The sequence below is a fragment of the Megalopta genalis genome, chromosome 1 (genome assembly GCF_051020955.1).
Source record: "Megalopta genalis isolate 19385.01 chromosome 1, iyMegGena1_principal, whole genome shotgun sequence".
Classification (NCBI taxonomy): domain Eukaryota; kingdom Metazoa; phylum Arthropoda; class Insecta; order Hymenoptera; family Halictidae; genus Megalopta; species Megalopta genalis.
The window spans coordinates 10,781,311-10,804,512 of NC_135013.1; the positions used below are offsets into that span (position 1 = coordinate 10,781,311).

A 23,202-nucleotide genomic window follows, 5' to 3' on the forward strand; every position below is an offset into this window, starting at 1 on the left:
TTTCTAAAAAACGCGAATTCCCGCGATATTCGTCACAGATAAACCAAAATAAGTATTTACATTCCCAAGAATAATATTTACGATGCATGAATATATTTCTGCGAACAAAATTTATTACAATTTATACGGATTTTTTTGTAACTCGACAACTATAACTGGTATATTTTATAAAATGTAATTCAAAAGATTGAATTATCAAAAAAGAAAAAAAATTATAATGATATAATAATAATAATAATATAATAATAATAATAATAATATTGTTATAATAATGATATAATAATAATATTAAAAATATATAATATTAAATATAATAATAATAATTAATAATTAATATAATAATAATAAGTTCCTTTACTCCAATTTTTCTTGAAATCACACTCGAGCATCGTTTTTTCTTGTCAATCGTATGTTTAATCGAACGAGTGCCCTTATCGCAGAGTGCTTGAAAATTTTTCAACGGCGCCTATGTCAAAGTAATAAATAAATGAATGAACCGCGAGCAAGCAGAGATAAAGTTTCTATTCCATTGAACGAATTGCTCTTTACCTTACCTTTCGATAACCAGCAGCAGATAAGGGACAGGCGAGAGAGAATACACAGGAACAACAACAGCAATGTTTATGCCATGCACGATTTATTAATCCATTGATACATCTTTAAAAATCGACTGATACTTGCGAAAACATTTGACTTCTATTATAATCAAGGAAGTGACGTAAAAATCATAGACCGGCGTACAATTCTACGGGATGTCCGAGTTCGAAAGAATACTGATTTGCTCGACAACAGTATCAACGATTTCCGCACGTAAAAATGCTTGTCCGTCGTGGTCCACGCGGAAGTGGGTGGACGTTGATCGTTGATAACAAAAAAACAAAAACGAAAAAATAAGAAAAAAACAATTCTTGGACAATCACGATAGTCGCGTTACAAGTTTTACGATATTATTAACCGATCGCTATCGTTCGTGGCGAGTTGGCAATGATCGTTGACCCCTGGCTACACACGATTAACCCCGTGAGTTGGCACGACGTCCTCCGAACGGTGTTAACACTATCGTAACACGTGAAACCGCTTCGCAATCAACTCCGCGATCAACATGATTCAACAGTATATTCAACAAGGATTCGTCTAAACTCGAGTTGCTGCCGCCACGTCGAAGTTACACTCGGATCGATCCTCGCTGTTGCATCGCTTTTCATCTCAACGCCGTAACAACGTTTTCCGTTTCTTTCCTTTTTTCTTTATTTTTACCGTAATCGTAACAAATTTCCGGATGCGCGAGTTTTCGCGAATTAATCCGAATCGAAATTCATGCTCCCACCGGGGGGAACGGTTCATCGATCCCGCGGAACAAAGGCGCGAGGATCGTGTCCGAGTTGCGCTTCGTTATAATTTTTTTATCTTCTTTTTTTTTAAATCGTCGACGATCGAACGATGACCATTTAAACGGAAGCGTTCCACGCCGACGAGAGTGTTCGCAGCGTTCGGACCTGAATGGAAGTGTCCGTCACGAACGATAGGAAGAATCCGGCGCCACTGCGCGGGAAGGGCAGCTGCCGCAGTACACGAGAGGACTTTGAAAACACGCAATCGTTGTAAGAGATTGCAGGGCTGAGTAGAAAAATCGTAGATTTAAAAGGAACGTAACGCACTACGTCGCTTGGACATGCTCGCGTCGGCTCGCTGGACATGGTCCACCCTTTTGTTCAGGCTTCGGCCTCCGTTTCGCAACGAAACCTGGCTGTTTTAAGTACAGCTGTTCCCCCGGTCAGTATACTTTAACGCTAAACCTACCAGTAATACTAACTGGCATGCTTCCACAAAAGCGAGAAGACCGAATTTATCTAGAATTTGTACAGTTTTTATTATCCTCCAATAACATATCTTATTCAAGCGTTCTTCAAAGAAAGAGTCTCGGAACTTTGCAGAATTACGAAATAAGAAAGCGGTAGGTTTAGCGTTAATTACAGCTTTACCTGGAAAGCTTCCCTTTGACCCGAAAAGGAAACAGCCGAAAATTCGCAGGTACAGAAACCCGAATCCGTTCTCGTCTACCGAACGATGACAGCCATATTTCCACCCTTAAGCTCTTATCGGTGACACAATCGGATTTGTACGCAAAATGAACATTTTCGGCATCGATTGCAACGAATACGAAACAAGCCAGCACACGTTCGCAGATTCGAACTAATGCAATGAAACTTTCTATCGTTTCGAATCATGTACTCTCGATCTTGTCGCAAACGCACAGACTCCGCCCTAGTCCAGCGACAACAAATGGAGGAGATTCGCACCGAATCGAGCGAAATACGGACAGTCGGATCGGGAGCATAATCTTCGTTTAACCCTTTGCAGTCGAAGTTATTTTAACGTCAAGACCAAGACAGTACTTCTGATCTATAGTATTTCTACTTTTAATAATTATTTTCCTGTTCTGCATATAACGTTAAGCTTATTTGTTCATGCAGCTTTTTGCACTTGAAACGATTTATTAAATATAGATAAATTCAATAATGCAAGAATTATACTGAAGAATGATGTAGGAATTTTCAGTGGCGCCTTAGAGTCGCCGTTCGACTGCAAAGGGTTAAATATGTTCCCAGCGAAACGGCGATTGTTTCGGTCGTCCATGCGCGGATGTACGAAACAATTCGCTGTTTTCAAGCATAGACGGACGAACAACGCGATCGAAACTTCGCGTCGACGAGAGAACAATACGCCGAGTACACTTCGATCGGTGTTAAAACGTTTTCGTCGATTCGTCCCTCTGCTCGAGGTTTAATTATGAACAGAAAAATTGTTAACGTCCATGGCCACCCATTCGGCCTTGACTCTCGGACATTATATGTAACGCGGGTCTAAAGCTGCGGGGGCGAAGCGTCGATATCGACGGCACCGGTGGTGGGCACCCCGCCCACTAACCTTGAGAAGTCGATACAGCGAAATGTACAGATGTGTGTACGTTGCGTTTCGGAAATGAACTTTCGAACTTCCTTCGAATTTTCACGAGATATTTACAACATGAGGGAATTCATTTATTATCCTCATTTATGGCGATCCCGTTAGGATCGACGAGCTGCCCATCGGATCCCTCGCCGACCGGAGAGGTCCTTCTCCGAAGGTCGGGCATCCGTCGACGTACGTCGACGAAATCGTAGCGACTTTTCACGGCATTTGATTTCAGCTGGACGAAAAACATTTTTCCGGTCTCGGCTCGGCGAGGAACCAGATGGGAACTCCCGTGTTTTCCATGGGCCGCGGTAAAGAAAAAGAATACATTTTGCCGGCGGAGGCGAGCGCGGCCTCCGTCATTGTCTCGGCCCGGGATTTCGAACAGGTGGCCATTGGCGTCGACGTTTTACAACGGAACGGCTTCGAGGCTGAACGGGGGAGCATCGCGAGTCCAGCGGCGAACGTAGTTGCAAAATGGTGTTTCTACGATCGATTCGGCAAACAAATCCGAGCAACGACCCCGGGGGCACCCGGAAAAAGCGTCCCTTAAGCGTCGTTCACACACGCACGCATACATATAATGTTATACATATACATACGTATATGCACCGTACATATAATATATATATACATATACATACATATACATATATATATGTATATATATATATATATATATACATATATTCATTCAGTTAGTCTTGCCATCGTTAAGTAAAACAACATGGAAAACAACGCGATATAGATGTATGTATATTACACGCACAATACGAAGAGATACGCGGAGGCTGGCTCCGTTTATTCCAGACGAGATTAACAAACAAGATTTTCCATTCATTCTCCCGAGTTTTGTTTCTCTCTCTCTCTCTCTCTTACTTTCTTTCTTTCTCTCGCACATCATTCTTTCCTTTGAGCCCCCACTGCGTTTTCGTCGTGCTTGATTTCCGTTCGCCGAGCGAGCTGCTGTTGCTGCTGCTGCAGCTCGAGGCTGAGGGATTACCTAATTCGCGCGTCCGAGTCTGTCCCGCGAGAGAAAAACTGCACGAAAGAAAAGGTGTCGGCGCGCTGAAAGCGAAGCCAGACGGGGAATTTGCATATCTGATCGTTCCGCGGGTATAACGCGTCGCCGTTCGATGAATAGCGCGGACGCGTTACAAAAGTAAAACGCGAGGCGATCGTTAATCGATAACGAATTATTGCATTCCACGATTGCACGTCGATTAGTTATTGATTCGCGTGATTGTATCCGCGGCCGTGCTGTTGTATCCGCGTTTCCGTCGCGCCCGAATCGCGAAATTCGCGAAGAAGCACGGAACACTTCGAACGACACGTTTTCTCTCGGCGAGCTGCGCGCGGATATTCCGACGTGCTTGAAATGAAACTTTTGAAACGCAAGATCCTCGACGCGCTGCCGCGATCGGAAGAAACCGAGGCCGTGCATCGTGCACCGAGATCTCGCGGAGAGCTGATCGCATCCCGACGAACGAGATTTGTCCGGATGAAGACGGTTCGATTCGGCCGAGCAAGCTCGAACTAGCTTTTAATTCGGCGAGCCGATCTTCGGCTTCGCGATTTAACCGTTCGAAAAACTCGCAGAACCGACGGCCACGGACGAGAGAAATCGGCGCGAAGGAAGCTGGAAGGAAGATGTTCCGATATTCTTGAAATTAAGCTTTTGAAACGCAAGATCCTCGATGCGCTGTCGCGATCGAAAGAAAGTTCGCGCACCGAGGCCGGAAATCTCTCGTGAAGCCGATCGCATCCCGGTAAACGAAACTCGTCCGGATGAAGACGGTTCGATACGGCCGAGCAAGCTCGAACTAGCTTTTAATTCGGCTTCGCGATTTAACCGTTCGAAGAACTCGCGGAACCGGCGGCCACGGACGAGAGAAATCGGCGCGAAGGAAGCTGGAAAAGGAAGCATCGGCGAGGCAAAACGCAGTGGCGGGACAAAATCGATGACAACGGGTCGCTCTGCGAATGCATCGAACGAGCGCGCGCGTGAAAGTCTCCGGAGTGCGCGCGGGTGCAAGCGACTCGTTCGATGCGCTTAGAAATCGCGCGCTCGCGCGTTTCGTCTGCGAGCGACGCGAACAAGCTCGAGAGACGCGGTGTTTTGTGCGAACGGACGCGTTGCAACATCGTGTTATAATATCGTCGTTTAACAACGTTCAAACCCATTGTAATACACCTACTCGGCTACTCGCGGGTTCCTCGTGCCTACGACTATCGATTCGCCGCGAGGATATCGCTCGAACACCGAGCGTCGATCCACGCCGGCCGGCGTTTAAATAGAGAACGCGATTAATTTACTTCCTTGCTTGCCCCGTTTGCTCGATTCAAATCAGGGGAAAAATTGTGTCGCGCGGTACCGCGACGCCTTATATCGCAAGTGTCGAAAATCCTAGGAGAGGAAAAGTTTCTCGAAGTGCTCTAAATGGGTTGAAAACACGTTGCGTCACTATGCCTACAGGTGTCTTTTGTGTCTCGTGTGCTGTGTGTTGTTGTTTGGCTGCGTGTGACATGTATGTTGTTTGGCTGTGTGTGCCTCTCTATCTCCCTCTATGTATGTCTGTGTATGTATGTGTGTGTGTGTCTGTGTTGTGCGAAACGCGAAACCACGCACATAACCATCGATTCGTGGTAACATCGCATTCACGCCTCCCTCTTTCCTCTGGAACGAACGAACGAGAGAACGTTGACATTTAAACGTTTTGAACGCGTGGCCGCGTGGCTGTGATCGTTGTTGCACTATTTCGGCCCATCGGGGCGTCGAACAGTAGTCGGACTAGGAAACGTTGTTGTGCGGGAGGTGCTTTGGTTTACGCTCTCGCCGACCGTGATCGTACCGGAGATATTCAGGTCGCATATTCGGAGAGCACGTCGACGATCGCCGGTATCTTATATACGGCCTCTTTCAACGTTTTCAACAGCGAACATCCAGAAGCGATCTCTCTCTCTACGCGCGATCGTCGAGGGGCGGCAGCTCTCGCGCTCGACGACGATTATTATATTGTACTATCAACGAGAAAGGCTCGGCCCGTTTTTTTGCGAGCCGAGACTTCGCCGAATTCGTCGGAGCGACGTGTGTCCAGAGACCGGCGAGGCGTCGATATTCATATCGATATATTCACAATTTAAACAGAGCTTGGCGCGCGAACGCCTCGCCGGTCTTAGTACGATAAAGCTTCCTTAAAACGTAACGACCCTCCCCCCGGAGGTCGGGGGGAGGTCGTTAGAAGGCTTAGAGAAATTCTCGAAACACACGCAGTCTTTGCGAGGCGAGCCGGGGCGTATTTGCGCGCGATACTCTCCCCTTCCGGTCTTGCTCTCGGACCAACGAAGAAGCTGCGACACGATCGAGGCTATCGCACGATTTTTTCGTTTCCCCGTCGATATCCGTCCACAGTTTCTCCCGATGATCGTCGACGGTCGCGAGATATTCGTTCGATTGTCCCATTCGCGGTGCGATGGAACGTCGCGCGCGCGCGCGCGTTTCGCGTTAAAAACCATAAACGGAATGATTGACAACGAGATATAATCTGGTCTCTTTTTCTTCTTTTTTTCTTTTCTTTTGTTTTGGGCCCGGTTTTTGTTTCCCCAACTGGTTCTCGCGTGGTTTGTGTTCGTTCAACGATAAGGTTCGCCTCCTCTTCTTTCTCGCGTTGGAAGAAGTGTCTCTCAGTGGATCACGTTCCGTCTTATCCGGCGGTTCAACGATTACACAATATATATAATAGCTTGCTCGCGTGTCGGCTTATAACTTCGGCCACCTAAGCTTATACATATACACCTAAACGCCGTATTCGGTGATATCGTTACAATTATATCGTGTTACGTATCGATCGAGGTGTTCGCGGACTATCGGAATAATCGTTCTCGGCCCGTGTATCCCCGACGCTCTGGACAATAATGCGGTTCCGAACGAGAACATCGAGATGTATAGGGTGCTATCCAAGGCGATCGATTAACCTTCTCGTCGCTTTTTTCTTATTTTTTTTTTTATTCCGGTAACCACAGAGAGAGGTTCGTACGATTTCAGGGATATTTTCATCGTCGCCCTCGCTTTCCCGCGAAACCCTCGTTTCTTCTACGCGGACGCGTACATCGATCGTTAACGATAAATCCACTGAAAGATCGACGGTTTATTCTTCTTTCGACTTTCTCGAACGCGGCGCGACGATCCTGTTTGTCGTTGTAAGAAAAAGAAACAAGCTGCCGAAATTCGGAAACTGAAACAATGGCGCCCGAAAGGGTTCGGCGTTTCCATTCCGAAGCTACAGTAATGTCTCCCTTACTGACGCCGAGATCGTCCACTGAAATGGACGATTTGGGAAGAGGGAGATGCGATTATTCGAGCCTTTTATAGTCGTTGACGATTCGTAACTATAAAAATGTACCGCAAGGATCGAATAATCGTGTCTCTCCTCTTCCTAAATTGTCCATTTCTGTGGACAATCTGAGCGATCGAGCAATTAGAGAGACATTACTTTTATTTCCCATTTTCACCGATACGATTGTTCGAGCCTTGCGGCTCGTTTCAACACGTCCGTCGCTCAGCGAAATTCGATTGAATTTCTCGCGGGGCCCAAATCCGACTGTTGGAGCTACTATAAATTATTATTTACTTTAACGCTAAACCTACCAAGCAGTAATACTAACTGGCACGTACCGCTTCACAAAAGCGAGAAGACCGAATTTATTTGGAATTTGTAAAGTTCTTGTAAAACCTGCTCCAATAATATAACTTATTCAAGCGTTACTTCCAAAGAAAGAGTCGCGGAACTTTTCAGAATTGCAAAATAAGAAAGCGGTCACTTTAAATTAAATATTTACTATAAATTAGTAAAAAGTATAGTATAATATGTGTATTTTTAAGTTGTACGTCCTATATTTATATTTCAGTGCTTGTTCCATTTTTTATTCCTTTTAAAATCCAACTGAAAGTCCTATAAATTGAATAAGAAGATCGTCACCCATATTTGGGTGACGGGGCCACCCCACGAAAGCGCATACCCGTCACCCAGATCTGGCTGACGCGGCGACGAACGTGTTAAAATTGTGGACAATTTGTAACTATAAAAATAAAATAAACCGCGAGGCTTAATCGAATAATCGTATCTCCTCTCCTCAGATTGTCCATTTTTCTGCGCAATCTGGGCGCCAATTAGAGAGACATTACCGTACACGGCAGGATGGAAAAATCAATGAACCGTCGAAGGTCACCGACGAGCCGATGAACACCGCTGTACCACACGAGTGTCTATTCTATCCGCGTCGATTGGTACACACACACACACGCACGCACGCATACACACACACATACGCGCGCGAATGGCTGAACTTTTAAGCGAGTCAAACTGGCTGGGAAATATTTCGACAGAGAGTTTGTACAGGAACAAGTTTCCCGCCATGTCGAACGCAAAAAAAAAAAATGAAAAAAAAGAAAAACGCGTGTGTCCGAGGAACGAATGAAAAACACAGACCCAGGGACTCCAAGGGAACGCGCGAACCTCGTCGTGTAATCATTTCCGTTTCTCGGCGACGTCGATCGCTGTTTTTTTCGCTGTTGGAACGCACCCTGTACACCCGTCGTCGTCATCGTCGTCGTCGCGCGACGCTAATAAGAATTAATCGAGAACATACGAACGTCACAAATAATCACCCGTGTATTTCCTTATACAGCGATTCTAATCGAGACTTGCGCGCGGCTGTTGCCCGCTATCATACACCCTCTAAGCGTCCATGCTTATCCGCAAACTTGTTCCCATCTATGAAAGATCATCTGGTTCTTGCTCGTGAAACTCCGCTCGTTTCTCGCCACGTTTTCTAACGCCCGCCCCTTTCGATTGGAATGGATTATACGCGTACTTGTAAATTATATATGTATGCACATACATATACATACATACATACATACATAGATAGTTAGATAGATAGATATTAATATGTATATGTATAGACGTGTATATAAAAAAGAACAAAGAAACGAAATGAAGAAGAAAACGTTGCCGGTGCCGTGTCTCCGGATGAATGTACAATCCCGCAAACAAGACGAATCGACCAACAACACGCTAAAACCGAACACGGTTACGCTGTTCGCCTAACGAGGGTCATACACTTTAAATGACACGCGTCGATTATCCGCGGTAAAAATCTGTAATATCTCGTTTCTCGGTCTCTACCTCGGTTTACCTCCCCCCCCCGAGAGAATAATTCGACAGATTCTTTTTATCGACCGTCCGTCGAGGACGAAACGAAAATAACCGGAAACGTTGTTCGTTATTAATATATGATCGGCCGTCCGAACGAATCAATAATTTAACACACAACGAAGAAGGAGTAACACCGCGGTACCCAATTAGTCGTTGGCTGTTAGTCGAGAACGGTTTTTTTCTTTTTTCTCATCGTCTCCGCGTCGAAGCAAGCTTCCGAGTTTCTCAGGACGAACGTGCTTCCCGCAAGCTCGAACGTTCGCGAGGAGCGTCGAGCCCTTCCCCCAAAGCATATACGGATGTTTCTTTCTTTATTTTTTGGTTTTAACGAAGCACGCGTCGAAACAACATTTTCTCATTCGATTCTCCCTTTATTTTGTCGGCCGCGCTTGGCCTCGCGCGCACAGAATTATTCTTTGTCACTTAAACGACGTGTCCCTCGCGAGTCGTTTTGTTTTTTTCTTTTTCTGTTTTCGCTTATTCGTAATGTCCGCTCTCTTCGTTCTATTTCGTTACTTAAAACCGTGTAAAATATTTTTCTTTCCCCGTTTCTTTAGGAACTTATAAATACTACTCGTGGCGCGCCGGGTCCCGACCCTGTCTGTCCCGAGGTCGCGAACGGGTCCGACGTGGATTCCCGGTTTTACTCGCCGCGATCCTAACAACAAAATCGAACAACAAGGAAACACGGGTGCGAATAAATCGTCGGGCCCCCCTTTTCGCTCTCTTTCGGCCCCGCGAGCTTCCTCACCCCCCGGGGGATCGAGGGGTGGAGCACCCAACGCGGTCGCGACTATTCTTCGCTCGAAACTATATGTCTTCGAGGGATTAGAAGTTAGGCGTTGAACGACGCCGGGGCGAGATCATGCGACGCGACGCGTTTTCGCGCGGGTTTTCGAGTGGAATGTCAGAAATTCGCTGTAAAAAGCAACGTCGTTCGAGGTGTACACCCGTGTTCCCCCCGATCGTTCCCGAAGCGCGCGACGCGCGGATTCTCGTCGGTGCAGGCGGGCGTTTTCGTTGAACGATCGAAAATCCTACCGTCGGACGCGAAACGGCCGCGAGAAACGGTTACCGGAAGAGGGGACCCCGTCGTCGGGACTGGCACCCACTACGATAGTTAGACCGGGCTATCTCGTCGAAAGACAGTCTCCATCCGTCGTCAGTTAGTCAACACGCATGACGAACTCTTTCGCACGATAGATCTTCTAAAAGCGCCACTAAACGATTTATTTTTAGTTTTATTTGTTTTCGTAGGAATTACGTGTTCCGCCTTTTATATTCGTTCCCCCTAATACGCGGGACTTCGTCATCTCGACACCTTAACCCCCAACCCTTTTCTTACCTTTTTTTTCTTTTCGCTCTCTCTCTCTCTCTCTCTCTCTCTCTATTTCGTTAGTTACTCTCTGTAAACGCACGCTTGTTCCCTTTTTTTCTTTTGTTTTTGTTATCCCCCCTCTCTTTCGGCCGCCTTTATCTCGAGCACCCATTCTAAGATTTCACGTTTTATCACAGATGTTTTGTTCTCGATTTATCGTCGCCCGTTGCACCTAATACAGCCGAACCCGTTCTTAGATCCAAGCAGGGACGATCTTAAATAATGCTTCTTTTTTTATTTTGTCTCCCCCTGTTGTTCCCCGCGCGAACGAACGAACAAACTTCGGTTTACCTCAGCGAAGATATGCTTCTTGCATTCTTTTCACGTTTGCTCTTTCTCTCTCTCTCTCTCGCTCATTCTCACACACCTCTCGCAGATATTTCGTTACGATTTCTCGCTGAAAGCCGACGCGAATATCACGGATCTTCACAGCACGGTCGTCTTCGTTCCTCTCGGTCTTTGCCGCCGCGAGTGCGCGCGCGCGCGCGCTCAACAATTACAACACGACTCACACTAAGGCCTGCCTTAGTACAAAAATATACATTCGCTTCTTAAAAAATAGATCTTAGCATTCTGTACTGGCTAGCGTTCGTTTGATATTATACAGTTATTTTGATTCTTGGCAGGCTGGCTTACATGGTTAGTTATTAATCGGCTACGAGAATTCGCTGTCGAGCGAGCGTTTCATTTTGTCTTACTTATTTCGCAGGTTTTGTTAATTCTCTCTCTCTCTCTCTCTCTCGTGTTTCTCTCCCTCTCTCTCTCTCCGTGAAACGGGGGCGTTTGAGTTCCGATCTAAAAAAAAACACTAGCTGGTGTGCACCATCATCATCCCTTCCTTATTAAAACTCTTATTAACCCTTTTTCTTTCTTTCTTTCGTTTGTTCGAGGTGCACGACGCGCGCATATTCATAAATTGGTGTTCGCATGGCGCATTGTATCGGGGCGGCGAATCGACGAGGGCCGCCGAGCTAAGACGGAAAGCTGGTCAAAAACAACGGTGTTGAAGAGAGGAGAGACACCCGTCGGCCGTACACGATTTTTTTGTCCGACCGACCAAACGAAGCGCCATTTTTTCTTTTTTCTTTTACTTTCGCATGATTTTCGTTCACTTCGAGTTTTTCTCCGGGATCGACGACGCGACGGTGCGCGGGCCGCGGCTGTGCTACGATACGACACGGATATCGAACCTTCGAATTTGCCATGTGATTTTCTTTTTCGCGAACGATTTTTTTTTGTCATGCTTTCCGTTTAGTCGGGATCGTCCGGTGCTTTATGAATATGACGGTCGGACAGAGGCGCGTGCAGCAAACCGCCCCAACCTGGTGTATATATACCTTTCTCGGCAGGTTCAGTCTTATGCTTGGTTTGTCATCGCGTTTAATTCGATATTATACGTGTAGTAGTGTTGGCTTGTGCCCGTACGGCTAAGGCGGCGGCTGCACGGCCCGCGCCTTTCTTTCGCTTTTATTTATTTATTTATTTTTTCTTTTAGTATTCTCGCTTCATTCTACGACTTTGTACAGAGGATTCGCAGAGATGGTACTACGTATCATCTGAATAACATTTAACGATTCATCATTACTCTCTCGCTCTTTCTCTCTCTCCTTTTTTTTAAACTCGTTTTGTTCTGCTTCTATTTACCCGCTGGATATCTAATACATGTATCCCATCGCATATCGTTTCTCCTGATTTTTTTTTGTTGCTTTAATAATCCGTTCTCTCTAATACGTTTCCGTTTCGCAACGTCGCGTATATTCATATATGTTCTTTCACACTGTTCTCTCTTTTACTCTATATTTTTTTTCTCTATAGTTCGCTTTCTTTCTTTCTTTCTCTCGCTCTTCAGACTCACAACGCCGGGCACCGTTGCGCCCGCGAGTAATCTGCTTATGCGGGACCTTCGTTCGATAAAAAATAAACAAACAAACAAAAAATAAACACGCACAAAGAAAAATAATATTAATAATAATAATAATAATAATAATAATAATAATAATATTAATAAAAAAGATTCTTAGTAAATAAAATCTGGCCCGTCCACGCAACGTCAATATAGTCAACGAACAAGCAACAACAACAACCGTGGTATTTCGTGTTTTGCTTCTTTTTCCCCGTTTGTTCGCGAAACGAAATATAGTTCGTGATAACAAGGAACAATATAACAGACGGTCTCTTTTTTTCCGTTATAGAGAATTTACTCTCTCTGACCCTGAAAACAATACGCGTGCACGGAATACGAAATGAAAGGGCGCCGAGAATACCTTAAACCCGTCAGTCATTTTTTGGCGAGAAACCGGCAGGGTGTTTCTAGCGAATCGCCGACAAAATGGTTATTAAGGTGTCTACGATTATATTTCATTAATGGTGGCTGTCGCGTGTCAGATTTTTTATTCTCCTTTTTGCTCTCTCTCTCTCTCGTTCTTTTTCTCGCGCTCGATCTCTCTTTCTCTCTCTTTCGCTCTCGATAAATTTATCCTTACCGCGACTCAGGTACATATTAAGGCCCGTTCATCTTGTATAACAGCATAAATCGTTTAAAAAGAAATAGTTATCCTCGTATTTGTGCCTAGCTCACAATCGAACCTCCCTATTACATCTGTTTCCCATTTTTTTCATTTTATTCATCGTTCAAATTAAACAGCTATATATTACTTCGTTCCTCACCCTTCATCTATCCCCTAAATCTCACCTCCCCCTCCTCCTCCTCTTTTCACTTATGCATCATATTAAATTTGCAGGCGCAACTTCGCGATCTTTTGCGCATGTCCAATACTTTTTCCCGTTTCACCCTTACTCGCCTTTTCTCTCTCTCTCATTCTTTCTATCTCATACTCTCTCTCTCTCTCTCTCTCTCTCATTAAACGCATGAATGTATGTACAGAACCACATATAAAAAACAATGGTATACGTGTGACTACAAGTACGATACACGACGATGTAATATAATAATTATACAAGGGCTCGAAAAAAAGTAAATAACCTCTCAGAATAATAAACTGTATACGCTTGTGTTCTTGTTTGTTGTTTTGGTATTTTTTCTTTGTGTTTGTGGATCATCCTTTTTGTTTTTTGTTGTTTTTCTTTTTACATGCTCGAAAATCGTCATCATTAATCGCACGACAGAAATAGATGCACGGCGGCATCCGAAATATTTAATGTTTAAAGTTCGACAGATAATACAGATATACATACATATACACATACACGATTAGCAGCTAATTCCTCTCTGACTCTCTTCTTCTTTTTTTTTTTCTTCTTGAATAGATAACTATACTTTTGTGTTCGTGTGTTAGCGGTCGCTAAGAGCACGGTGAAGAGACGGTACAATTCACGGAGGTCGCGGAATTCTCTCGAGGTATTTAAACATCGTTCGCCTCCCCGTAATGCAAGACAACTACTAATTCACTATTGTGCAAACTATGTTTGTTTTCGTTTTTTTTTTGTTCGCTTTCGTCGTACCACCAAATCGACCGCACTCTTCTCGGCACACATTCATTTTTCCTATTTGTACAAGAGCGTCCGATTGGTTTTGGTATTAAAAATAACCTCGGATCGCTATTTAACGACTTTTCTCAATGAGACACAACAAGTTCTTTCTCGCGAAGTCGTATTCTTTTTTTTTTTTCTTCAGTTATTCATTCTCACACTGCATGCTCTTGGCGCTCGCTTGATCTAGGTTCCCATAGACTTGGAAAAATATTTGTTAAAGAAGTTTCTACTTACATACATGTGGAATTTCGTTACGCTTTCCAGTGGAACATCATGAACATCGGCCAGTGTTTCCTTTCCATCCATCTTTTTTTTTTTGTTCTTTTTTTTCTCGTAGTTTCAAATTCTCCATTCGATTCGTGCACAATGATCACCTCTCGTAGCGCTGTGCGTTCCTATCACTTTTTTTTTCTCGTACATTTCACTTTTCCTGTGATATTAACAGGAAAACGTCACACAAAAGGTCTGCGTAGGAAGACCTTGATCGTCTTGTAATGCTTGATTCTTAGCATCTACCAAGAATACTGTTACATCTTTATATAATATATATACGTTCTTTCCTGGTAGTATTCATTGGCGAGAGGAACAATCATTAACAAATATACTTTGCTCTTGCGGTATGCTCCTTCACAAAAGGTTTCTCATAAGAAAAATCATCATACATCGTTTTATTCTCCAATTTGATAGACGGGGAGAGATCATCTCGTTCATAGGAGTGTTTCATACGTAATTTAGGTACTTCCTCACGGACTCAAGAAAGACATGGTTAACTATGGCTTATCATATTCACAAACGAACTGATAACATCTTTGTAAAACAGGAGAACTTATGTGCGTTTTATAGCCCCGCTATTTACACACTGGAACTGTGTGATCCTTCCAGGCATTGTAACCATTCGGTTCTCGATTTTGGTGTTACGAGTCTACACATGTTCGCTTTATGATGTTTCGTCTGTAGTTCCCATAAAAAAGCAAATCGTATAGAAAAATAAAGAATATAACATTGTAACTTCACTTCTGAGATTGTGGCTCGCCCAGAAATAGGTGGAGATGTCGATGATTGATACTGGGGAGTGATCGTTCCTTAATTCATGTTCAATGATTTTGATTACTTTTGGTCACGGAGGACCAACGGCATGATCACGTCTCTGCTATCGCCTTTGAATGGATTTTTAACAACCGCGGGTAAATCGGCATCACTTAACTGTCCCCAAGGTTGACCTATGATTTCTTGTATCTCCTGTATGGATAAAACGGTGAAAAATATCATACGGAATAAAACATGCTACCATAAATCCCAATATAAAATGTGGCAACTTACGTCTGTGATGCTTTCAGCCTTGTGCCATGTATCATTGTAGGATGCAATGTCTCTTCGTGCAAACACTAATGATTTAAGGGAACATCCCCGTAGTCGTGCGATAGCCAACAAGTTTTCTTGGTAGTATTTGTGACCGATGAACACAATCTCCACAAGTTTAGTACATTTCCATGCAATAAATACTAATGAATCAGGGCTGCAGTAAAATATGGTTATAAATGGTTGATCCGATAGATCGAAGCTAAAACTACGATAAAAATATTATGGCTTACCTGTCGGGCTCGGTTGGATCACATGTTGCTGGTATAACTCTTCTAGGGTCCATAGAATCGATCCATATCAAAGATTTTAAAGTAAGATAATACCAACTGGATAGCACCAGCAGCGCTCTAGTGTTAACATTTTCACAGAATAGAACTTTCAGATGTGTGAGGGGCATAGAACGACGAAGTATGTCCGAATGCAGCATTTCAATGCCAACGTAGGAGTGTATAAGATTTAGCCGTAACTCGCATTTTGGGCTAAAAGAAAATTTCGATTATTTTTTTACACATATTTATAGAATAATAATAGTTGAACTATATGAATACCTACTTTTTCTGAACAAATATTTGCCATGCCATTTCACTTGTTCCCGCATAATTCTCATTCCAGCCATGCACATGAATTACAAGCCTCTCCATGACTCCGTTATCTAACGCTTTCAGCAGTGTGTCGCTTATAAACTCATAATCCAGTGTCAAAATAGATAATCTGATGAATGAGTTAAAAAAAAGTTCGTAATCGAATCCAAGCTCGCAGAAATTATAATCGGGATCATCTCTAACAGATGCCAGACTAAGCGTTGTCAAGTGCTTGGCATGGTTCATGCGAAGTGGTTGTAGAAGTACACCAGCACTGGCTGTTAATTCCTCCATGCATCCCAAGCTCAAAGCTTCCAAATGATTGGCTGTTTCAATGATTTTTATAATGGGCTTTATCAGTGGTGTCGCATATCCATTAATATCCTCGTCGTTTTCGTATTCAAAGGAGCTACTGCTGGATTCTAGAAATAATTTACGAAGCTGTCTGTTACAACTTAATTTCTTTAAAATGGCTAAAGTCTCGTCGGCAGAATGATTTGGTGTGTCACAGCATATGGTGGCTTCGTGCACACTGAATCCAAAGCTTTCCGCCAGAAATCTGTAATAAGAAGGACGTATAAAAGAAAGAACGCAAAATTCCAGTTGGAGGTAACAATCTTACATACCGAGCCCATAGAATGCTGTCTTCATGTCCAAGGGCGAATGTGATTTTTTTCCAGAAACTAGGATGAAACAAAGCATACCTCCAATTTTTACAAACCTGCGCAAATTACAGTCAAACGAATTATTTTTACACGTTAACCCTGCTTTGTTGAAAGTCGCGTTCAGCATGACACTGATTAAAATAGACATCCGAGAGGTAAACAAAGAACAACTACATAGTGTGCCGCGAGCAAAATAATAACGGACACGACGAGCGGTTCGTGTACACGATCAGAGAGAATCTCGAGAAAGCAGAAAACGTATCTGGACATGGCAGTTTGATTACCCACTGTGTCAGGTCGGAGTTTAAACGGCCTTGAAAGTGGCGAACAAACATGTTCAGAATACCTGAGAGGCTCTCAACCGGCTGTTGTGTGGTAAATACGAGAATATCTCCTGCAAGATGACACTGGGCAGGTTATTCCAGCACGGATTATAGTCCTCTTGCGCCATTTCTGTCGTACGATTTGCACCTCTGTAGCACGAACAGCTGTTTGACTTCGTCGAAGACAGCTGCTCCTCGCACTTTCTTGCCATCGCCTTCTCTGTCGCATCACTCTCCACCGAATTTTTTAAATCTTCCGAATATACAAGACCCCCATTTATAACGCGTATCATGTTTTTGACCAGTGCCTGATGACCTATATCCTGAACTTTCCCCGCAAATCCTTCGAGCCACGGCCACCCGTTTTCTTCGAGGCGAGTCTCCTCCGCGAATCAAAATAAGAACCTCGACAGTGTACTGCGTCCAACTCGTAACGTCCAACTACTCCAACTGTCGTTCCGCGTACGCTTATACGCATGGTGCGCGTCAAATTCTTCTCTCCCATTGGTGTAGCCCACGTACATATGTATGCATGTATATATGCATATGTCAGTTCTCTGTGTATGTATATCTCGCAACGTCTCGACAATGTTAAGGTTATATTTATTTATATTATTTATTTGTATTATTTATTATATATATATATATATTTCTCCGAGGCATCGTTAACGAGTTATTAACGAAAAACAGTGATCAATGAGAGGCGAGCTCGGCTGACGCGGGCGGCCCAGCCAACCAGCGCACGAAGCCCAGTTCCGCCTATTGGTTCGGTCGCCTCGCGCCAGCCTCTCATTGGTCACTGTTTTTCGTTGATAACTCGTTAACGGTGCCTCGGAGAAATATATATAATAAATAATATAAATAAATAATATAAATAAATATATATAATAAATAATATAAATAAATAATATAAATAAATAATATAAATAAATATAACTTTAACATTGTCGAAACGTTGCCTCGGAGAAAATTGTTGTAAAGGAGAAAGTTGCTTCGAATGATCTGAGGAGCTCACCATTTTCGGATTGCGAGACATTTTTGGGACAGTTTCTGCAATATAACCTTAACAGTTCCTGCAGCGCTATAAATGTAATTTATAGGTATAGGCAACAGTTGGTGCTAATGAATTCAAAAGAGTGTAGTAAACGCTGTCAGTTTATTATATACTCATAAATGTAAAATATAATAATTGTGATTATCGAAGAGTACGCATCTGACAAGTTGTTTCTATGATGTTCATATACGTATAAATATGTATATATGTCACGACACTACGTGGAATTGTTACAGAATACGTATGATGCTTGTTAATCGGTCCATTTTATTGATCATATGTAATCCTGTTTGAGTTTTAAAAAATATTGACACGCTCAATCGCTGCTAGCGCAAACGCTGAAAATACCGAGGCGTAATCTTCAAGTGGAGCACGAAATAAATTTAAACGCATATACAATATCTATATATATTACATATATACGTATATACATATATGATGCCACATTGTTGATATTCTACGAACTATATTTAACCATCATGCGAAGATCTTTTCATCTGTATGTACATTCAGTGCTCACGAGGATACCGCGAAACAGCTGTTACAGTCAAAACGATTTAAAATATGTAGTAGTGGCATAAGCCGGGTAACATGGAGCCGCGATAAAATATCAACGTAGTATTAGTGTCGCGCTGTTTTCCTCCTTCGAATTTTGTTTCACAAATGTCACAGAACAATGACGCGCTCGAGGATTCAGATGATAAAATTTTTTGTATTTCTGTTGATCTTCTTAACCGCACAGAGCACAGTATGCGATGGAAGATTTAGGATAAATAGGGATGCACCTGGACCGACGTTAGTAGAAAAAAGTGGTAATAGCACCCACAAGAATGTTAACACGCACACTCCGCTAATCGGACAAAAAAAGGAGCACCAAAATACAGTATTAATTGGACAAATTCCGACAAATTCCGAGAATAATAAAACGTCGAACGGTATAACCTCAAAATCATCGACAGATAACAAAACTATCAATACCACAGAACCACGAAGAGAGGTTAGTGCCTGAACTTGAACTTGATTTACTTGAGAAAGTAACTGTTTCATTGTACTGCGATCTTGTTTGAGAAATTAAGTATCCCTATTGAAATATGCTTTTCTAATCTATCTGAAAGTTACACAAAATCATATTATTTACAATTGCTGTAATGATTATCAATAATGCAATTTTTGTTACCAGCATAAAGAAATAGGACATTTGACTACCTTAAATGCTGGAGCTTTGAAGCGTGGTCTTTATGTGTTTATTGGCCTAAGTGTTCTTGTCGTGGCCTATATCATGTTCCGTAATGTTAGGTATATAACATCTATTAAAAGTTTTAATTTTATTAAATCATATTTATAACTAAAACCGCTAAAAACTCTAAAGCTTGGATGTATAAACAATTTCAGAATAATGTGGATAAATAATGTAAATTATTTAACAGGTTAAGTAAAACACGTGCCCAAATGGTCAGAAAGTACGGTGTTCTTGCAAACAGACAAGACGTTGAAATGAGACCATTGCCATTGGATGAGGAGGATGATGAGGATACGACTGTCTTCGATGCTAGTAATATTCACTCTAACAACATTCAACATCAGAATTTATAAAAGAGTAATCAACATAAAATAAGTTGGTTATAATACGATATAAATTCTTATTTAAGTAACGAATTTTTTCGTGAATATGGGGTTAACACAGAAGTTCAAACTGTGCATCATGAAGACATTGCACAGAGAAACAATTTCTAATATTTTTCCATGTAAAACTGCTTGCTTGCATATGACAAATTCTAATATAAAATATGCATTAAACGGTGCATTTATCCTTACAAATTATGCTTTCCAGCAATAGGTGTACTTGTCAGAAAGAAAGAGATATTTATATGAAATATCTCCAATTCCTTAACATAAGTAAGTGATAAAAGAAAACTTGAAACAACCATTGTTTATTAATAAATAAATGATGTCGGTTTATATCTCTTATACAAATATTATATTTTGATTAGACTATGTTGTTATAATTGAAATTATACAAATACAGATTGTCTCTATTTTATTTAATGCTACACATTTAATAAACATTATGTAAAAAATACATGCGTCTAAATGCTTTTGTAAAATATAAGATTATTTTTAGCAAAGTTATAAGAATTTGTTTTCAACCGCATGGACAAAAATATTGGCTAGTCTAAGCCTGCCATCTTTTGTTTTGATGTTCGATAGTGTCCATACATCATCAATATTTACTGCATTATCATCTTTTATGATGGCATCCAGATCAAATGCCTCGGAATTATCTAATAAACTGAATGGAATCATTTCTAGTGAAAATGTTGCACCAAGCATAAATTGTTCTTGTACCTGTAATAATTTTATTTTAGTTTTAATAGCTTTCTGACGAATATTAAGCTAAAAGATTGGCAAAAATATCATTATACTTTACTTCATTCATAAATGTATCCCATGGATACAACTTTTCAGGATCTGATCCAAGCAAACTGATGGAGATTGAAAGTTCATTGTGATAGTCCCTTAAAAATGTTTCAAAGTGTTCGTCCCAAAGGCTTTTGTCTGTACATCCATAAATAAACATTGATACATCTAAGACTGGACTACTACATCTTGCTAATTGGAAGTCAAGCATCAAGGCTTTATTTCCATCAATATCTTGAGCTAGAAAGTTTGGAATCCAGCAATCTCCGTGACTTATGACAGATGTTGGTTCATGTGTGCGACGAGTGCAAAATTCAATACCCTTTTCGTATAGGGCACCAAATTCATAAGATTTCAATCGTTTTTCTGCTTCACTATCAGGGTATTCCATTTCCAAAGCATTTATAGCAATGTTTAATACTCTTTTCTACAAGGTAAGTGAATTATAAAGAACTGGATTTTGTTTATTAAAATTAATGTTGCATGCCATTATAACATAGTAGCAGTAATATTCATCTTACATGAAAACGTTTATACCAATCCCAGTGTTCATCGCTTATATACGTTTCCTTCAAATTATCTACAAGTTTATTGAATTCTTCCTTCTTTTGATCTTTATATGCAAAAGAAATTGCATGAAATCTTGCCACAGCTTTTAAAATCATAATACATTGAGACAGATTTACACAATTCTGTCTACATATGGGTTTATATCCTAAAGGAGTTACGTCTTCCAGAGCTATATAATCGTTGACACCATCCATAACAGAAGCTAAGTGACGTGGGACACATAATAATTCGCTTTGTCCTTTAACATTAAGAAACTCTTCAAATTCTTTGAAAATCTTAAAAGAGAGAATTTCTACACAATCTTATCTTTTTCAAAAAAGTGATAAAATAGTTACCTTTGTATATATGAGAATTTCATTCCTGAAAAATTCTGTACTCCTGTATGTGTTCCTTCTACCTATGTTTTGTGGCAAAGATTTCACAACTATCTTAACTTCTATTTCTTTGCCGTCAACGTTGCCAATAATTTTAACTTTATTAACAGTCGACAAATAGCTATCACCTTTGGAATTTGCTTCATCAAAACACCAATTTAAATTATCCACCTTTTGTCCTTTGTGTACCTTAAGTACAATTTCTTTTAACGTCTCTTCCGTAAACTTTTCACTTACTTCTTTCAATTTTCCATAATCCTTTGCCATGATTTACAAGATTTCAAATCTTTGTATGTTCACTTTAAATTTTGAAATTTTGTTTATCTTTTTATTCGATGTGGAACGGTTAACGCGAACTAACTTATTCCCGAGATAGACTTCTATTTATTAAGACCTTATCATGCATTTAATCTTCAGCTGTCTTGATTTTGAAAGATTATTATCAATTTGAGTCAATACAAATTTTTTTACACTTTTTTATCAGCGTAATCGCGAAATTCAGGATTACTTCTGAAAAAATTTTTTGAAATTTTCCGAATGCAGAATAAATCGAATATAAATCGCAGTACGTCTAAACGTTTAGATTACACGTTGACGTGGTTTTACTCAACTACTATGTAAGAGTAAATGCCACGTTGGCACTTTAAACATAATTAATAACAATATCATATTAAGATTTTTATATATAAACATATATATATTTAATATTATATGTACTCTAATATAATAATTGTCGTACTTCAATTAACTATAAATTCCAGAGTAAGACTTTGGTATTAATTTAATAAAAATAATATTAAGATCAATGGTATTAAACCAAATGTATAAATTTCTTTGGTGTGAAATTTATAAATTCAAATATATATTGAAGTACATATAAACAATGATTAAAACATTTCATTAATAATGTTCCTACTAGTGTAGGGTATTTGCGTTCGAAAAATGTCAAAGAGAGCTCCAAATGTCAAGTTCCAATTTGTGTAAATAAGATTATGCACTTAGTACTGTATAATTATTTCAACAATTGCTAAATATCATGTATTTATACCACATAAAGATAATCAGTCATTATTAGTATGATTACATTTAACTATTTAACACATTGTTGACCGGCAATTTTGCAAACGTTTGAGCATAAAAACGCAAGGTAACCCATGACGTCATGACCTCAACATGACGTCAGCAATGTGTTGAAGTTGGTAGGATTGAATTTAAAATGGCGCGGTTTACGGAATTCTTTTCTTGCATTTAAATGTAAAAAAATATTTCGATACGTATTGTTCTTCTTAAAATTTGTATCCCCTTTGTACAGTATTGTGGAATATAATTGCCGAAGCTACAAATATACATCAGAATAAACAAAAATTACGATTATTTATATATTGTCCGTATATTGTTCCTTCCAGGATATTCTAATAATAAAATATAAATTTAGAAATTTTCCAAAATCCTTATTCAGCGTAGTACGTTTCGCAGAAACGACACAACGATAGGGTATCAGACACTTTATCAATACAATACCTAGAAACTTGAAAAGTATCTTGCTCGAATGATTACCGTCGTTATGTAATAATGCAATTGAGGAAAAAACAATCGGTGCGTGAAAAATGATACAAGACATATCGCGACACTTTTGCATCCTGTATCGTAATAAAAACCGTGCTGAAAAATTCGCTTCTGTATCCAATAACTCAAAAATATTCGAAGCCCTCGAAAGGAGTGATTCCTGAGGTAACTCGAAGTAACCTTTTCCTTTGCGAAAATGTTGATAATAGCTATGTTAACGAGTTATTAGCAAAAACATGAACCAGT

At 41.0% G+C, this 23,202-nt stretch overlaps 3 protein-coding genes across 5 annotated transcripts; 1 reads left to right on the forward strand and 2 right to left on the reverse strand.

The window, feature by feature from the left end:
* Positions 1-620: 620 nt before the first annotated feature.
* LOC117228742 (F-box only protein 33) lies at positions 621-17,445 on the reverse strand. The gene is made up of 6 exons (XM_033484710.2): positions 16,998-17,445; positions 16,613-16,707; positions 15,958-16,545; positions 15,636-15,884; positions 15,364-15,559; positions 621-15,282 (listed from the first exon to the last, which is right to left on the reverse strand). The coding sequence occupies exons 1-6, from the start codon at positions 17,265-17,267 to the stop codon at positions 15,151-15,153; spliced, it is 1,530 nt and encodes a 509-aa protein (XP_033340601.2). The 5' UTR covers positions 17,268-17,445; the 3' UTR covers positions 621-15,150.
* Positions 17,446-18,074: 629 nt separating this feature from the next.
* Positions 18,075-20,108, forward strand: LOC117229017 (uncharacterized). Its single transcript, XM_033485164.2, has 3 exons — positions 18,075-19,025; positions 19,209-19,324; positions 19,456-20,108. The coding sequence occupies exons 1-3, from the start codon at positions 18,705-18,707 to the stop codon at positions 19,619-19,621; spliced, it is 603 nt and encodes a 200-aa protein (XP_033341055.1). The 5' UTR covers positions 18,075-18,704; the 3' UTR covers positions 19,622-20,108.
* LOC117229016 (uncharacterized) lies at positions 19,944-22,526 on the reverse strand. Of its 3 annotated transcripts, none has more exons than XM_076521048.1 (5): positions 22,439-22,526; positions 21,352-21,900; positions 20,968-21,291; positions 20,457-20,873; positions 19,944-20,374 (listed from the first exon to the last, which is right to left on the reverse strand). In XM_076521048.1, the coding sequence occupies exons 2-5, from the start codon at positions 21,655-21,657 to the stop codon at positions 20,156-20,158; spliced, it is 1,266 nt and encodes a 421-aa protein (XP_076377163.1). In that variant the 5' UTR covers positions 21,658-21,900; positions 22,439-22,526; the 3' UTR covers positions 19,944-20,155. The 3 variants fall into 3 exon arrangements, with proteins under 3 accessions (XP_076377163.1, XP_076377169.1, XP_076377177.1); XM_076521054.1 differs by having other exon boundaries at positions 22,475-22,492; XM_076521062.1 differs by having other exon boundaries at positions 21,352-21,689; positions 22,439-22,455.
* Between the last annotated feature and the right edge of the window lie 676 nt (positions 22,527-23,202).

Excerpts from the sequence above, each read along its gene's own strand:
- LOC117229016 (XM_076521048.1), bottom strand. The coding sequence starts at position 21,657 with ATGGCAAAGGATTATGGAAAATTGAAAGAAGTAAGTGAAAAGTTTACG. Across the intron at positions 21,292-21,351 it reads AAATTCTCATATATACAAAG|ATTTTCAAAGAATTTGAAGA; the intron begins GTAACTATTTTA and ends CTCTCTTTTAAG. Across the intron at positions 20,874-20,967 it reads ATTGGTATAAACGTTTTCAT|AAAAGAGTATTAAACATTGC; the intron begins GTAAGATGAATA and ends CTTACCTTGTAG.
- LOC117229017 (XM_033485164.2), top strand. The coding sequence starts at position 18,705 with ATGACGCGCTCGAGGATTCAGATGATAAAATTTTTTGTATTTCTGTTG. Across the intron at positions 19,026-19,208 it reads CCACAGAACCACGAAGAGAG|CATAAAGAAATAGGACATTT; the intron begins GTTAGTGCCTGA and ends TTTTGTTACCAG. Across the intron at positions 19,325-19,455 it reads ATCATGTTCCGTAATGTTAG|GTTAAGTAAAACACGTGCCC; the intron begins GTATATAACATC and ends ATTATTTAACAG.
- LOC117228742 (XM_033484710.2), bottom strand. The coding sequence starts at position 17,267 with ATGATACGCGTTATAAATGGGGGTCTTGTATATTCGGAAGATTTAAAA. Across the intron at positions 16,708-16,997 it reads GCCGGTTGAGAGCCTCTCAG|GTTTGTAAAAATTGGAGGTA; the intron begins GTATTCTGAACA and ends TAATTTGCGCAG. Across the intron at positions 15,560-15,635 it reads GATCCAACCGAGCCCGACAG|CCCTGATTCATTAGTATTTA; the intron begins GTAAGCCATAAT and ends ATTTTACTGCAG.